The sequence below is a fragment of the Zingiber officinale genome, chromosome 10A (genome assembly GCF_018446385.1).
Source record: "Zingiber officinale cultivar Zhangliang chromosome 10A, Zo_v1.1, whole genome shotgun sequence".
NCBI classification, from domain to species: Eukaryota; Viridiplantae; Streptophyta; class Magnoliopsida; order Zingiberales; family Zingiberaceae; genus Zingiber; species Zingiber officinale.
This window is the reverse complement of record NC_056004.1, coordinates 20,447,943-20,464,729: the sequence shown is the minus strand read 5'-3', so window position 1 is coordinate 20,464,729 and position 16,787 is coordinate 20,447,943. Positions and strand designations below refer to the sequence as shown.

General features: G+C 36.3%; 1 protein-coding gene across 1 annotated transcript; it reads left to right on the top strand.

Annotated features, from left to right (window-relative positions):
• Positions 1–8,949: 8,949 nt before the first annotated feature.
• Positions 8,950–9,321, top strand: LOC122026501 (50S ribosomal protein L7/L12-like). The gene has a single exon (XM_042585241.1). It carries the CDS (start codon positions 8,950–8,952, stop codon positions 9,319–9,321), a length of 372 nt encoding a protein of 123 aa, XP_042441175.1.
• The last annotated feature ends 7,466 nt before the right edge of the window (positions 9,322–16,787 follow it).

Sequence of the window (16,787 nt, the reverse complement as noted above, 5' to 3'; positions counted from 1 at the left end):
AATTTGAGAATACTGAAGATAAGCTCAGGAGCTTACACGCTAGCCGCTCATTGTGGCAATATTTTAAAACAACAAAAGCAAAAGATACATAAGTAAATGAATAAAATGTAAGTCAATAAGATGAGATTTAAAAATAATAAAGCATTTTAAAAAGAATTGGAGAGCAAAACTAAGCTGAGAAGCAAATAAAATTTCATTGGATACCAATAGCTGAGAGTTCACCTTACATGTTAATAGTTCATCCTAACAACATTTTCAAACAACAGATAATGAAATGACTAATGTTAACATTGTTAACAACAGAGAGAAGGAAAATAAAAAAAAAATCATCAAATCATAACAAAAATAAGTATAACCTACTTGGTAGCACAACAAACTGATGACACTAGGGGTAAGCAAAAGTCCAATTAAATCGAATAAATTGATCGAATTTGAAAATTCGGTTCAGTTTATTCAAAAAATTAATTTTTTTTTTCTCCAAAAAATCAATTAATTTAATTTAGTTATTTTGGTTCGGGTTCGGTTTTGAATTTTTTTATTCGATTAAATTGAATTAACCGAATAGATCAAATTATTGAACCAAATCGATTTTTTACACCATAAATTTTAGTCCGAATCAAATTTTTATTAAGTCAAATCAAATTTTAAAAAAAAATTTTAGTCCGAACCAAAAGTTTTTTATTTTTCTATATCTTTAAACAAAAAATAAGAAAAAAATTTGAAATATGAACATGAAACAAAGGTCAAAGGACCAGAGAAGAAAAACTCAAATTCAAACGTTTCTTAAATTATTTACCTCACGAATTAAATTTACTATTTTATAATTTACTGCTTTCGATTATTTTAATCTTATCAAACTTTAATGGGGTCAACAATTTTATATCTTTCTTAACATTTTTACAAAAATAATGAATGAAATTTTTTTTGCTCCGTAGTACACAAACGTTCACAAGTTTTTTTAACGAATTGAATACAAGTGAACTTGTATTCATCAAAAGACAAAAGCTATATACAAATTAAGTGCACATATATATGCACAAGATGTTAAAATTAACATCATGCCAACTTACCAGATTTACGGAATCAAAACAAACATCAAACAGATAAGTGCATGAATGAGCATAAGTTTCAATGCAGAAGCATAAAAAAAATGTGATGGAATAATAACTTAGGCTTCCAAAGGGATTAACAATGGTTGAGATTTGAGAAGATTCATGAGGAATTTGAGAATACTGAAGATAAGCTCAACAGCTTACACGCTAGCCGCTCATTGTAGCAATATTTTAAAACAACAAAAGCAAAATATACATAAGTAAATGAATAAAATGAAAGTCAATAAGATGAGATTTAAAAATAATAAAGCATTTTAAAAAGAATTGGAGAGCAAAACTAAGTTCAGAAGCAAATCAAATTTCATTGGCTGAGAGTTCAATTACCTGTTAACAGTTCATCCTAGCAACATTTTCAAACAACAGTAAAAGCAGAGAAAAATAAATAAATAACTTAAATGTCAAATAATAAAATGACCAATGTTAATGTTGTTAACAACATATAGAAGGAAAATAAAAAAAATTATCAAATCATAACAAAATAAGTATAACCTACTTGGTAGCACAACAAACTGATGACACTAGGGGTAAGCAAAAGTTCAATTAAATCGAATAAATCGATCAAATAAACCGAATTTGAAAATTCGGTTCAGTTTATTCGGAAAATCGATTTTTTTTCTCCAAAAAATCAGTTAATTTAATTTGGTTAATTCGGTTCAGGTTCGGTTTTGAATTTTTTTATTCGGTTAAATCGAATTAACCAAATAGATCGAATTTTTGAACCAAATCGATTTTTTACATCATAAATTTTAGTCTGAATCAAATTTTTATTAAGTTAAATCAAAATTTTTAAAAAAAATTTAGTTCGAACCAAAAGTTTTTTATTTTTCTATATCTTTAGACAAAAAATAAGAATTTTTTTTTGAAATATGAACATGAAACAAAAAGGACCAGAGAAGAAAAACTCAAATTCAAACGTTTTTTAAATTATTTTACCTCACGAATGAAATTTACTATTTTATAATTTACTGCTTTCGATTATTTTAATCTTATCAAACTTTAATGGGGCCAACAATTTTATATCTTTCTTAACATTTTTACAAAAATAATCAATGAATTTTTTTTTGCTCCGTAGTACACAAACATTCACAAGTTTTTTTTAACGAATTGAATACAAGTGAACTTGTATTCATCAAAAGACAAAAGTTATATACAAATTAAGTGCACATATATATGCACAAGATGTTAAAATTAACATCATGCCAACTTACCAGATTTACGGAATCAAAACAAACAATAAACAGACAAGTGCAATGCAAAAGCATAAAAAAATGTGGTGGAACCTAACTTAGGCGTCCAAAGGCATTTAACAATGGTTGAGAAGATTCAGGTTTTGAATATAATTATCCTTATTAGGTGGGTTTATTTGTAAATTATATACGTGAATATAATTCAAATTTTTTAAAATGATCTAACTTATGTCTAGTGAGTTTCGAGTAACTTGATATGGATCTCATATGTGCAGAACCTATAGTCCTGCATCTATTATCATCTATGAGTTGATAATAGATGTGCACTATATAATGGGTTGGTCCCCAGAGGATTAGGATAATCTTTGAGACGTCTCTTCGTTCCCCATTGACGAAGAGGATTCGACGCCGTCAACCCTAACTCCTCCAGAAGGCCAACCTTCTCCTTCTTCTTCTTCCACAGGATTATTGGATCGACGAGCTCCACACGAACAATAATGACAATTCCGTTGCATTCAGGTTCTTTGTAATTACAGTATTTACTTTCTTATGTCATGTTCTTGATGAAACGAAGATCCATGCTCATATGTTATTGTTTTTCCTATTCGGATTCTTATTTCGGTTGTTTAGAATTCATGCGGCTTAGGTTTTACGAGAACTATCAATTAGTATCAGAGCCAAGGTTATGTTTGCTCATTTTCATTGGCAATAAAGTTTAAATTTTTCGTCAATTTATTGTTTGTATGCTAGATCAAGTTTTTCTAGTTAATATAAATTTTTAATCATCGAAAATCATATAAGAGAAAATTAGGATAGACATGCTTTTCGAATTTTTCATATTTTTGAGAAGAATATGAAGAATGATGAAAAAAATCATCACTATTTAATCTAATTTTAGATAAAATTGTGATGATTCAATCAATAACTTTAGTCGAGCAATCATTGTCAAGTCTAAAATTTTGAACAAAAACGATTGAAATTTTCAATCGATAAACAACTTTAAATTCGTGACTACGTCAATTATCAATCGATTTGAATTATTTTTTAATTGATTGAGATTGTTTTTTTTTAAATTTTTGATTAAGTTTTTTTAATGATTAAGATGCTTTTAATTGATTTAATCGATTAAAACGTATCTGTTTCGTAAATTAAAAAAATGTCTACTATTTCATAAATTAAAAAATATTTATATATGATCCTGTCTGAGAGCTAAGTCGATGGACGTTGGGGAGATGGCGCTCCTGTTGACTGGTCGAAGAAAGGCGTAGATCTCTCGCTGCCATGAACCTGCAAGCACAATGCCGAGTCGAGGAGGGGTTCCCTGGCGATGACCCTTCGATGCTCAAGTAAGATCTCCGGTGGAAAGAAGTAGAGCAAAGAAGAAGCAAAAACTGTAGCTACAGTAAAGAAGTGAGCATACCTCTGTCGAAGTTCAGGGGTCCTTATAATAGGGCTCTCCAGAGGTGCGTGCATGCTTCCCGAGGCTTGCACGCTCCTCAAATCATACCTAGAATGAACGTGTCAGAAAAGCGTGTCTGACGTCATACCATAATAGAACGAGCATATCTCTGACGTGACAGTGGAAGCTTCCACCGTCCGATTCTCTGTCTGACCATGTCGCCGACCATACCATCTCTCGGCGACATTGGTCCCTAAGAATATATCGTCAGCTACTTCCTTTGTCCACCACCGGGCTGAGCGGAGGAACCGCTCGACTAGTGCCTTTCGTGTGACACCATGGCCGGGCCGAGCGGGAGGTACCCTTGGCCAATCATCTTATTGTCCCGGCTCCGTCTTGCCGAGCGAAGAAACCATATCTGCTAAGCCAAGGCTGCGTCCTTCATTCGACCGAGCAAGGGGGTCGCTCGGCCCTCCTTCCTTCCTGCTAGAGCCATGCTTGAGTCTTCTGAGCGTTGGGAGCTCGGCATCAGGCCGAGCTATAATGCAGAATCGGACACAAACGTCCGCCGACCGGATACTCACAGAACACGCTTGCTCGGCTGGATACATAGACCATGTCCTGAACCGAGTGGGTATAAGACGATTGAAAGAAACGAGACACGACTCACTGTAGTTGCTGAAGGGTTTAGAAGTAATTCTGAAATCAACTATAATTTTTTGATTAATTGGGGATCATGATGTACTACTAGGTCTCACTCATGGTCGTTTCATAATTAAGTAGTTAATTATGGACGACCAAGATAAACTGGAAACCTATTGAGTCACACACACAAACGAATCTCTAAAAGACGTAAAACAAGTTACAGAATAAAATTCTTAGATCAAGAGACAAATGTTTGGTTAGACCATACATAAGACAAATATGGAAATATTTGTCGAATCAGAAGCATGGATGTGCCACATCTCTTATGAAAGAGTTTGACCCTATTGAATTAGTCATGAACCAACTTGGTTTAATTATGAACAAAACCAAGGGGTTAATGGACTAATTTTTTGTTAAAAAATAATGGATTGGATTTGAACTTTTTAATCTAACTCATTCATGAAAGCTATATAATGATATAGTTGAGAGAAAATTAACACAAGAAAATTCATTATTTGGTTTTGGAACCAAATTTGACTTCCTCTCCTCTCTCCCTTCTCCTTCTCCCACCACCAACAAGACGATGCTCACTCTTGTTGTCGTGAGCCTCCAAACAAGGAAGAAGTTCTTCCTTGTTTTGCTTCCTCTTCCTCTTGATCCCTCTTCTTCGCCCGTGGCTAGTAACTTCCGAAGGAGAGGATTGTACTTACGAAGTTGTCTTGAGGATCTCGGCGTGGATACGAATAGAGGCGAGGTTCGACAACGTCGCTACGGTTGATGTCCTTCTCGTTACAGGTCGTCCATAAGGTATACCTAGAATAATTGTTATTTGTTTTTCATTTTTGTTTTATGATCTATCTAGTGCAATTGTATCTTGCATGCATGTGGTGTGTATTGTAATAAATTAGATTTATTTATTTTTAGTTTTCCGTTGTGCATGTTTACGAAACGTGTTTTTAGCACACATCGTAACGACATATCCCAACAAGGAGTTGGAGGCACCTCGACCTTCAGCAGCGAAGCGATTGCTTTCTGGACCAGAGACGCCTCGGAGGAACACGAAGGTGCCCTCGTGTTTGGTTAAAGAAGGTGCCCTGGCGCCTGGTTTAAGAAGGCGCCCTCACGCCTCCAACGCATAAATTCGTTAGCTGACTGTTGTAGTGTAGATAATGTTTTATCCACTTGGAGGTGGCCTGGAGTGCTTTGGAGGCGCCTCCAAGCAACAATAACTGATTCCAGGTGATTATAAAAAGTTCCCTAGAGTTAGGAATTAAAAATCAACATTCGTATTAACTTTTTAAGCAATTCCTCACCCGATCGAAGAAGCGCAAGATGAGGAAGAGTAGATGAGTACAAGAATTTAAGAATTTGATAAATATTTATTAGTTCGTTGAAATAATTTATTTTTTAAAAGAAATAATGGTAGATAGTTATAGGGTATTGAATAGAGTATGAATACTCGATCCTCCAATAGGTATAGAGATGTGGATAAAAATTAAATACTCAATGAATATAGAGATAGGTATCAGGATAGATGTAATAGATTGGAATAGATACTCCAATACAAATTCGATCCATTGTCATCGTCCTTTCACAGGACCATATCGATTACTTTCAAAATTCGTTCGAAAAACACTTTGATTTTTAACATCTCTTGGGTTTGAGAATTAGGTTTACTGCGCCATCTCTAACTTAACAGTCGGCCCTGTCAATCATAATTAACTTCTCATGTTCTTTACAAATCCAGCCCAATCCACGAACAAAATCTGCTGACAACCCGACTGAAGTTTACATTTAATTTGTAATCTGAATTTTTTTTCAGATCTCCTACTTTTTTAGATTTTTTTTTTCAAAATATTATTTTCGGATAGACAATCGTTCTGTTTCAGACTGGTCTCGTAATGGTGAACGCCTCATGAATCAATCCATTGTAATAATTTCAAACGGTTGGAGACATTGCTAAGTATTACGATGAAACTCTACTTATAACTAATTTTTCCATACTTTAATTGTCCGCAAATTCAATCTCCGTTGGTTAATTTGTTGAACGAGGTTTAACTATCACTTTTTTTGTTTCACCTTCTAGTTATGTTGTGCGAAGTTGACAAATACACAAACAATTGGATAGGACATAAATTTGAATGTCTTTTTCTTATAAAATAAAAAAATTCTAAATTTGACCTTCAAACACTCTCCCCGTATTGTCCTGTGTTTAAGAAAAATAGTCACCCCACGTGGCGCGGAAAATCCAAAGACGTGTAAGTGAAGTCAAATCAAGTCGAGTGTCATCCAGGCATGACCCAAATCTATAACCTCAACGTTCTGTTCAAATCAGAGTAGACCTACATCTAGACGGAGTTGACTTCGGACCACAGCTACTCAGCGCCTGATTCCCGACTTTGGACCAAGGCTACTCGACGTCCAACTCGGACCAAAACTACTTAACAATTTGATTACTAAATTATAATCATAAGAATTTATGATTGTCTAATAATTTAGATAATATTTTATTATTATCATCAAAGTAGAGTATTAATATTTTTCATTATTATATTTTATGATATATTTCCATTATATATAATATAATAATGATAAAATTTATCAAATTAATTAGGTTTTTAGTTCATTTCTATCACGATCATACTCTACTTTTCACAATAGAATTTTTTTTCTATTGCGAAAAGTAGATAAAAAAACCCCAAATCCAATATACATATCTTTATTCTACATATCACATCCATGAACAATATTTATATACCACAACAATTAGTTTCAATTGATTCTGTTTGATATTAAGTGTGAGGGAGTTGATAAATAACATTTTTATATGATATTTTAGCTCTAATACTTAGTATTTTTATCCTCTCATTCACTTAAATCATTCTTTATATCATGCCACAATGAGTTAGATATATTTGTGAGCTTATTATAATCTCTCCCTAATTTTGACATTATTTCATGATTTTGTAAGGAATTAAAGAGATGCTATAGACATGAGTTGCGTCAAATTAATTAGACCCAAAACTAAGGTTGAGCATGAGTTAATTTGAAGAACTTGGTTCATTTCATTTCAGAGATAGAAGCTAAATCTTCAAGCCCACTTTTAAAACTCAATTTCAAAAACTCAATTTCACTTTTCTTATTGGATTCAGATTCATTTTCTTAACCCAAACTCGAAATCCATTAAGAATCCTATACTCTTCTCACACGACGGCACAAAGGAAGAGGCGAAGAAGACCCCCCTTCCAGTCGCCAAGCTCACTTGGCCTGTTGCTCAGTCACCCTCTCGCCCGGTTAGCCTTTTGCTCGCGAAGCTCACCCGATTGCTTTATAGGTTTCACTCGCCCGGTTGCTTCATTCGTCTAGTAGAAGCTCGCGCGACCTCTCTGCCCGTCCGACCTCAAGTTCGCTCAGCCTCTCGCCCGGTTGGCCTCTTGCCCGGTCGGCCTCTTGCTCGCGAATCTCACTCGGCCGCTTTCTAGGCTTCGTTTGGCAGAAGATTGCGCGACCTATCTGCCCGACCGACCTCAAGCTCGCTCGACCTCTTTGCCCGGTCAGCCTCTTGCCCGCGAAGTTCGCTCGCCCGATCGTTTTGTTGGTCCGGTCGATTCACTCACTCGGTCGCTTGCCTGCGAACTCGCTTGACCATTCTGTCCATCCGGCCTCAAGCTTGCTCAGCCTCTCACCCGACCGACCTCTCACTTGATCGACCTCTTGCTACCAAAGCTCGCCCGACTGCTTTCTAGGCTTCGCCCGCCCGGACGCTTCGTTTGTCCAGTAGAAACTCGCACTGCCTCTCTACCTGTTCGACCTCAAGCTCGCTCGTCAAGCTCGCCCGATCACATGCCATCTGCATTCGACACTTAACAACAACCAGCCTCTACTAATAGTCTAAGATTATTAATTTAAATCATCTTGATAGATAAATTAAATTTATTCTAATATATTTAAATTCAATTAATTTTTAAATATCTTTGACAAATTGTTCAACACATAGAAGTTACTCTTCAATGTACGTGGATTATGGAGTTTATATCATTTTGTGAAGTTAGAATTATGACAACCTAGTAGCACCATAAATTTTACACAAAAGTTGGTTACAGCAGAAAAATACTTACTTGAGGCCATCGACCACCTCATCAATCCATCTATCTATCTGATCCGAATGGATTGAGTAAGTTTGGATAAGATCGAAGTAAAAATATTATTAAAAAATCAATCCGAATATGATCCAAGCACATTTTGAAAATTCTAAAATCGAATTTGAATCTGAATAATCTGATCAATCTGAATAACCCTACTGATCGATATGATTAAAAATACAATTTTTTTACTATTTTTCTATAATTTTTATTTTTCTCATCATCATGTACTAACCTTTTATTATTCATGTATATAAAACATGTTAATTTTTAAAATAAATTTTAATTTAACTAAAAAAATCCTAAATTTTAAACTCAAGTTAACTAAATTAATCCTAATCAATTAAAAAAATCTAACCCAAATCTAACCTGAATTTTAAAAATTTCAATTCTAATTCAGATCCGACGGATCGGATTCATTTTGACAACTTACTCCAAGCCAAGTCCAAGCCACGTAGGAAGGGATGTGCACTCTACTGCTTCGGTCGGCTAGCCGCCGTTTCGTTTCCCCTTCTTCCGCAGCTTCTCCTCTGCGGCGCCAGTGGGCCAACGATGACTCCGGGGATTTCGAGTCCATCGACCAGCGAAAGCTTCCCGCCAACTACGACCTGCCACCTTCGATCCCTCGGCGCCGCAACGCAGTTGCGGCGGCGGATGTGAAGGATGAGACTAAGAAGCAGGAGAAGACGATGTTCGAGCTGAGATTGGAGTCTGACGACGCTGATTCCAAGATCAAGGTGATCAAGGAAATCAGGGGATTTACGGACTTGGGGCTGAAGGAGGCGAAAAAATTGGTGGAGAAGGCACCGAAGGGAAGCAGATCATTGAGAAGATGAAGGCCATTAATTGGCGCGAAAGTTGTCTTGGAATGATAAACATCTCCATCAGTAATAATATTACTCTCACTATAAATCAAAATCAGACAAATTAATTGAGCATGTCTTCTTCAGGATGGAACATTCTTCAGGTTGGGATTGTAGTTGGCATCCAGAGATAATTAAAACTGCAGGATGGAACATTCTCGATCGATCGAGCTGATTTAATTTATGAATAAGGGTTTGAGTTGATTTAATTTATAATTGTATTATTCTATTTACTGAATTCGTTACCTTACGTGAACTTAATTAGGATAGAATAAAATTTTGATTAAATAACAATTTAGAATTTTCATTCGCTTAATTTGAAAGTTGCTTATGAACTTCAAATGCAAATTTTAGTAACATGGTCCAGTGATAAATGTTTGGAATAATGTTTTAGAGGTCGGTAGGTTAAATATACACAGAGGGTTTCATCGTCTTTGTAAACCTTGTCCATGCACTTAGTCACTTGGATTTTCCTACTTTAACTCTCTCCCAATGGTACTTACTGGGCTGCTTGGGAGGCCACTAATATAACATATCCACTTTTTACAAATTCTACTACAAAGCTTGCATCAGGTGTATAAAATTAGGAGGGCCATGATAAATGCAAATTCAGGACCAGCTTCTCTGCTTGTGTTGGTGTAAAAATCATTATAATTTTGTAAGAAATAGAATAGAAAACCTTTTCTTATCTAATTATATCAAGTATAACTTCGTTGAAAAATGAAAATAAAGTGCAACGTGGACAATATAAGAGAGACATAAACTCTGTAGACAAGCTTCATTTAGAAAAGAAAAAAAAAAGTTTAAAATGTTTGGTACAATCAAAATTTCACATTCAAAAGCGATGAATAAAATCATGAGCTTAAAAAGAAATGAAATATCTCTATTAGTATGAGACCTCAAAATAAATAATATCGTGTAATTATAAACATATGTAAAAAAATTTTCGGTCACAACATAATAATAAGCTCAGCAAGGCTCAAAAGCAATTAATGGATAAAAAAAGAATTTAATTAATTTAACCACCAATGATAGCTCAATAGAGGGATGAAATATCGACCCATCAATAGTTGAGACATCCACCATGATAACCTTATGATATATAGTTGGAATATTATGCTTCAACAACAACACAACTAATGTTAGCACAGAGGCAAAGAAATAAGCTTTCGAAAACATAAAAAGACAAATGAAAATATATCATCAGCTAGATTTTGACTCTACCCATGTCTAATAATCAAAGAAAATGGACCTAAAGTGAATTTACATATTGGCTAAAATCATCGAGTTGAATCAGATAAATATTACTAAATTCGAATTTGCTGGAGTTTAAATATTTTAATTCGTTTGGCATTTACTGTCTTATATATATTTCTATATATAAAAGATTGAAAGGTTAGCCTGCATACTCTTACTTTGCCTATTTATAGGCAACCCTTACAAGTCCGGATACCCAAAAGTCCTCTGAGCACCTCAATTCTCAAAAAGTAAATCAAGGTACATAGAAGTGCTTCCAGACTTCCGAACCTCCCATGAGTGTGTAGGATAAGATTGCGCAAACTAATATTTTTTTCTCTATATAGAAATTTTAGTCTGCACACTCTTATTATACACACTCATGAGTGACTTTCATATCTAGGCACCTGGAAGTCCTTCAGATGCCCCAATTTTCAAAAAGTGAATCAGAATATCCGAGAGTACTTCCAGGCACCCATATATATATATTAGCAGAGCCGTACTTGTATTCGACAGAGCCTGAAGCGCATATAAAAAATGACCCGTTTACTATAATAAATAATGATAAAGTTTAATTTACAAATAATATATATACTAAATACATAAATAAATAAAAAATAATATATTATTATAAATACTACTTGTCTAGCTATTTTAGAGATGAAAATATTTATAAAATCTGAATAATCCAATTGTCGGACTATTTCTTTCTCAATCTCTAATATTGATAGCTCATTTAATGTATCATGTAACACTGAGACCAATGCGGTGACTGGTAGTAGCAAGGCGACAAGCAATAACCACCATGCAATTAGGTTGTCGTTCACACAAGTGACCGGGGTAGCGTGCAACAACCACCACGCCGTGCAACTATGTCACACGAGCAAAGGCCAACCACCAGCCCATGTTGCATGAGATAGCCACTGTGAGAATTAACGTGATTAGATCACACAAATGACTGTTGTTGCACGATTAGGATACCATTGGTATCGCGATTGTAAGACAAAGAAGATGGTCAAAGAAGAAGATTAAGATTACCTCTTGTTTAGTGAATCCATGCATTGGTAGAAAAGAACACTGAAGAAGAAATCACGTGCAAAGAAGAACAACACTAGAGAAGAAATTGCATTCAAAGAAGAGTCATGCATCGGTGCGTGCCTCGAAAGCGTGAGAATAGGTTTAGCGGCCATTTAAGGTCCATGCCTCTCATTTTATTTTACGTATAATTAAAAAAAATGGACCCTTTATTGAGCTGAGCCCTGAGGTGGTTGTCTCTTTGGCCTTATGGAAGTTACGGCTCTGTATATTAGTTTAATCTAAAATTTAATATGTTTAAGTTTGATGGAGTAGTTAACTCATTTATAATAAATTAATTATTTGATTGCATTGTAAATGAATCGACTCGCTTATAAACGTAAAAAATTTCTATTTAATAATATATAAATTATAAATAAAAGTAGCTACAAAAATTATATATAATCATAGATTATATAATTGTTAATCTATCGGAAATTACACAAAATCGTTATTCTACTTATAATTACCATGGCCGACTCCCTTCAATCCATCGACTTCCTCGACTATTGAACTATTTAATTAATAATAATGTAAAAAGTTTTTTTTATTTTTCTGTTTCTTTAAAAAAAAAAATAAGAAAAAAATTTGGAATATGAACATGAAACAAAGGTAGTAGGACCAGAGAAGAAAAACTCAGATTCAAACGTTTCTTAAATTATTTTACCTCACCAATGAAATTTACTATTTTATAATTTACCGCCTTCGGTAACTTTGCATGCACTCCCTATTGGGAAACAAAACTTTGCATGTAGTCCCTAGTGGTAAAAATTTTTATTTTCACTCCCTAATCAAAATACATTACCTAATTGTCCATGATACTTTTAGGTATAAAAAGTCCAAAAATCAGTATTATTCCTCTTAAATTCAGTACATTAAATTAGAATATAGTATATTTTCTATCAAATTGAGTACGATTCTTTTTTTACCTTAATGGATGAAAACTATATTAGATTTTTTTTTAAATGATATTCAATTTGATGAAAAATCTACTATATTTTCTTTAAATGGTAAATTGTGCTAAATTTTTAAGTAATTATATTAAGCAAAGTCGTGCTCAATTTAATAGAAAATATACTCAATTCTATTTTAATGTGCTGAATTTAATAGGAATTATATTCATTTTTAAACTATTTGTACCGAAAAAATATCAGGGTTAATTTTGATAGAAAATATACTGAATTCTAGTATAAAGTACTGAATTCTAGTTATAAAGTATTGAATTTAACCGGAATTATACTCGTTTTTAAACTTTTTATACCTAAAACATCTGAGGGGTAATTTAGGTAATAAAATTTACATGAGGGAGTTGAAACAAGTAATACTTTGCATGCAGGGAGTGAAAATAAAATTTTTTGTGATTGGGGACTACATATAAAATTGTGATTGTGATTAGGAATTTTTCTCTAATTTACCGTTATTTTAATCTTATTAAACTTTTCTGGGGTCAACAATTTTATATCTTTCTTAACATTTTTACAAAAATAATAAATGCAGATTTTTTGCTCAGTGGTACACAAACATTCACTAGTTTTTTTTTTTGAACGAATACAAGTGAACTTGAATTCATCAAAAGACAAAAGCTATATACAAATTAAGTGAACATACATATGCACAAGATGTTAAAATTAACATCATGCCAACTTACCAGATTTACGGAATCAAAACAAACAGCAACAGTTTTTTCCTTATGAAATCAAAATCACACATCAATAAGTTAGAAGAACCATTCTCGACCCACGTTAGCTTGATCTAAAAAAAGTATGAAATTCGTTACTGCGTTAAAAATAAAATGTAGAATCAAACACTGAAAATTGACCCTAAACTGAGCACTCCATCTTCTCAAGATACAAATGGTTCACTTAAAATTAAATGACAATCAACCACCTTCTTGAGCCTAGTTTACCTAGTTCTTGGATTTTGCAGCTTGTCTCTTCTTTACACCAAACTTGGAAACCTTAAGGCTGAGATGAACCACGCTCAGGCCTGCAAGAGCTGCTTTCGTTGGATCAGGTCTGTAGTAATTATCTGTAATCTGCAACCAGAAGGGAAATATCAGAAATTAGTGCGACTGCATTCAAAAAGGGTTATTCAGAGTCAGAGGAACACGAATCGTCCCAATGCAGACAAGTGCATAGATGAACATAAGTTTCAATGTAGAAGCATAAAAAAGAGTGATGGAAAGATAACTTAGGCTTCCAAAGAGATTTAACAATGGTTGAGAAGATTCAAGAGGAATTTGAGAGTACTAAAGATAAGTTCAGGAGCTTACACGCTAGCAGCTCATTGTAGCAATATTTTAAAACAACAAAAGCAAAAAATACATAACTAAATAAATAAAATGTAAGTCAATAAGATGACATTTAAAAACAATAAAGCATTGCAAAAGGATTTGCAGAGCAAAACTTCAGCTGAGAGTTCTTTAATAGTTCATCATAGCAACATTTTCAAACAACAGCAAAAGCAAAGAAAAATAAATAAATAACTTAAATCCAAATAATGAAATGACCATTGTTAATGTCAACAGATAAAAGCAAAAGAAGAAAAAAATCATTAAATCATAACAAAATAAGCATAATTTACTCGGTAACACAGCGAAACTACTGGCAAAAATGTTCTCCTAGCAGAAATCAAATGGAAAACACAACTTATGGCACGCAAATTTTCTCCAAACAGAAATAAAAACACAATTTATTGATACTACCACTCGAATTACAATTTAATTGCCATACATACTAAAACTTATCCCAAATAATACTGTCACCGACACTTCCACCGACCGACACTGCCGCTTCCGCCGTCGCCGCTGCCATGCATCCTAAAACTTACCCCAAATGCTACCGCCAACTCCGCTTCCACTTCCACTGCTGTTGCCGCTGCCGCCACTTCCCCTTACGCTGCTGCCTCTGCCACCGCCATTGCCGCCACCGGCGTGACTACTAGACTTGCCGATGACGACCCCAGCTCCAAAAGCTACAACTGCTGCAGCCGCCACGGCTGTTGCTATTGCGATGATCATGATGCCGCCAATGCGACCGCCCCAGGATGATGACGTTAGGGCTCTGCGCACACTCAGACGAGCACCCGAGTCGTTAGAGACAAAAAACCAGGGAAAAAGTCCCTGGTTCAGGACCTCCGATGCTCAAGTCAGGTACTTTTTCCCCAGAAGTACAGAGAAAGGGCGAAAAGTAAAGACGAGTAAGAAATGACGAGTGAGCGTACATGCGTAAGGGACAAAACATCCCTTTTTATACTGCAACGGGTGCTTCTAGAATCTGGCGGGTGTCAGGGAATGTCGGGTGTCAGGCTTTGTCTGGCAGTGAATGACACGTGGCCTCCTCTTATAGGCTGGCGGAAGAATCAAAGGGGTAATGAGCCCCCGACCGTTGGCATATTCCCTGACATTGATTATTCTCTGACAGGTGGTTACGATTCCCTTGTTCGCTTGTCGTGTAGTGCCCGGCCTCTTCAGTCTCTGATCCTTGGGCTGGGTCTTTGTACTTGCCGACCCCTACCCGTGAACGTAGGCCTTTAACTATCCTGTGTTTGTCGTTTCACGAATCCAGACCTGTGCCTCCCGCGCTGTCCTACGTGTTTTATCTAGTAAACTCCCGACCTGCCTTACCTCTTATCACACCTTGTATTGCGACCTGTATGCCTTAGTTCGGTTCCGCTTATCCTACCTCCAAACTTATGTGCCTCTGTCTGACTCCGTCTGACCTGACTTGTACATCTTAGATTGACTACATCTATCCCACCTGCATTCTTTAGTCTGATTCCGGCCGACCTGACCTGTATGCCCTAGCTCGATTCTGTCTGTTCCGACCCGCACTCCTTGTCGATGCGTCCTGTGCCACAAGACTATCAGTCCTGACCTGTATCATTAGTTGGCATATTCCGACCTGTATGCTTTTATGCCTGTGTCCTGTGCCACAAGGCTATAAGTCCCGACCTGTACCTTGGTTGACACATCTCGACCTGTACTCTTTTGTCCATATGTCCTGTGCCACAAGGCTAGAAGTCTCGATCCGTATCCTTGGTAGACATCACCTACCAACCTACTTCTGTCCTCTATAATCCATGGTTTGTACGTCCCGACCTGTACGCCAGGTCTGTATACCGACCTGCTTCTGTCCTCTGTAATCCCTAGTTCGCACGTTCCGACCTGTACGACAGGTCTGTATACCGACCTGTTTCTGTCCTCTGTAATCCTTGGTTCGCACGTCCCGACCTGTACGCCAGGTCTGTATACCGACCTTCGGTCCTCTGTAATCCATGGTTTGCATGTCCCGACCTGTACGCCAGGTCCGTATACCGACCTGCTTCTGTCCTTTATAATCCATGGTTTGTACGTCCCGACCTGTATGGCAGGTCTGTATACTGACCTATTTTTTTCTTCTATAATCCATGGTTTGTACGTCCCGACCTGTACACCAGGTCTGTATACCGACCTGCTTCTGTCCTCTATAATTATGGTTTGTACGTCCCGTCCTGTAAGCCAGGTCTGTATACCGACCTGCTTTTGTCCTCTATAATCCATGGTTTGTACATCCCGCCCTGTAAGCCAGGTCTGTTCTACGCCAGAGGCCTTTCCTTCTGCGCCTTTACCTGGCCTGTGAGCCCTGTCCTTAATTGCCATCGAGGCTGGATCTTGTCCAACTTGTAATCTTATCTTTTGACTGCCACGTTAGTGTTGGTGCAACCTTAGGTCAAGGTTGACCTGGTTGACCAGACTCGAGTTGACTTGACTCGAGTTGTGTTTTGATGTTTGACGAGTTATGTTTGACAATGTTTGACGTGAACAGAAAAGTTGTATCTTGATGTTTGACAAGGATACAAGCTTGGGAGATTGTGGGTGCAACCCGTGGTCAAGGTTGACCTGGTTGACCCGAGGTGAGTTGACCTGACTCGAAAAAGTCCAAGCAGGGAGTTTGGCACGGGAAAAGTCCAAGCAGGGAGCTTGGCATGGGAAAAGTCCAAGCAGGGAGTTTGGCATGGTGAAAAGTCCAAGCAAGGAGCTTGGCACGGGAAAAGTCCAAGTATGGAGACTTGGCACGGAGAAGTCCAAGTATGGAAGCTTGGCACATGGGAAGTCGGAGAGGGCTCGGTAGCTCGTTCTCCGGACTGTG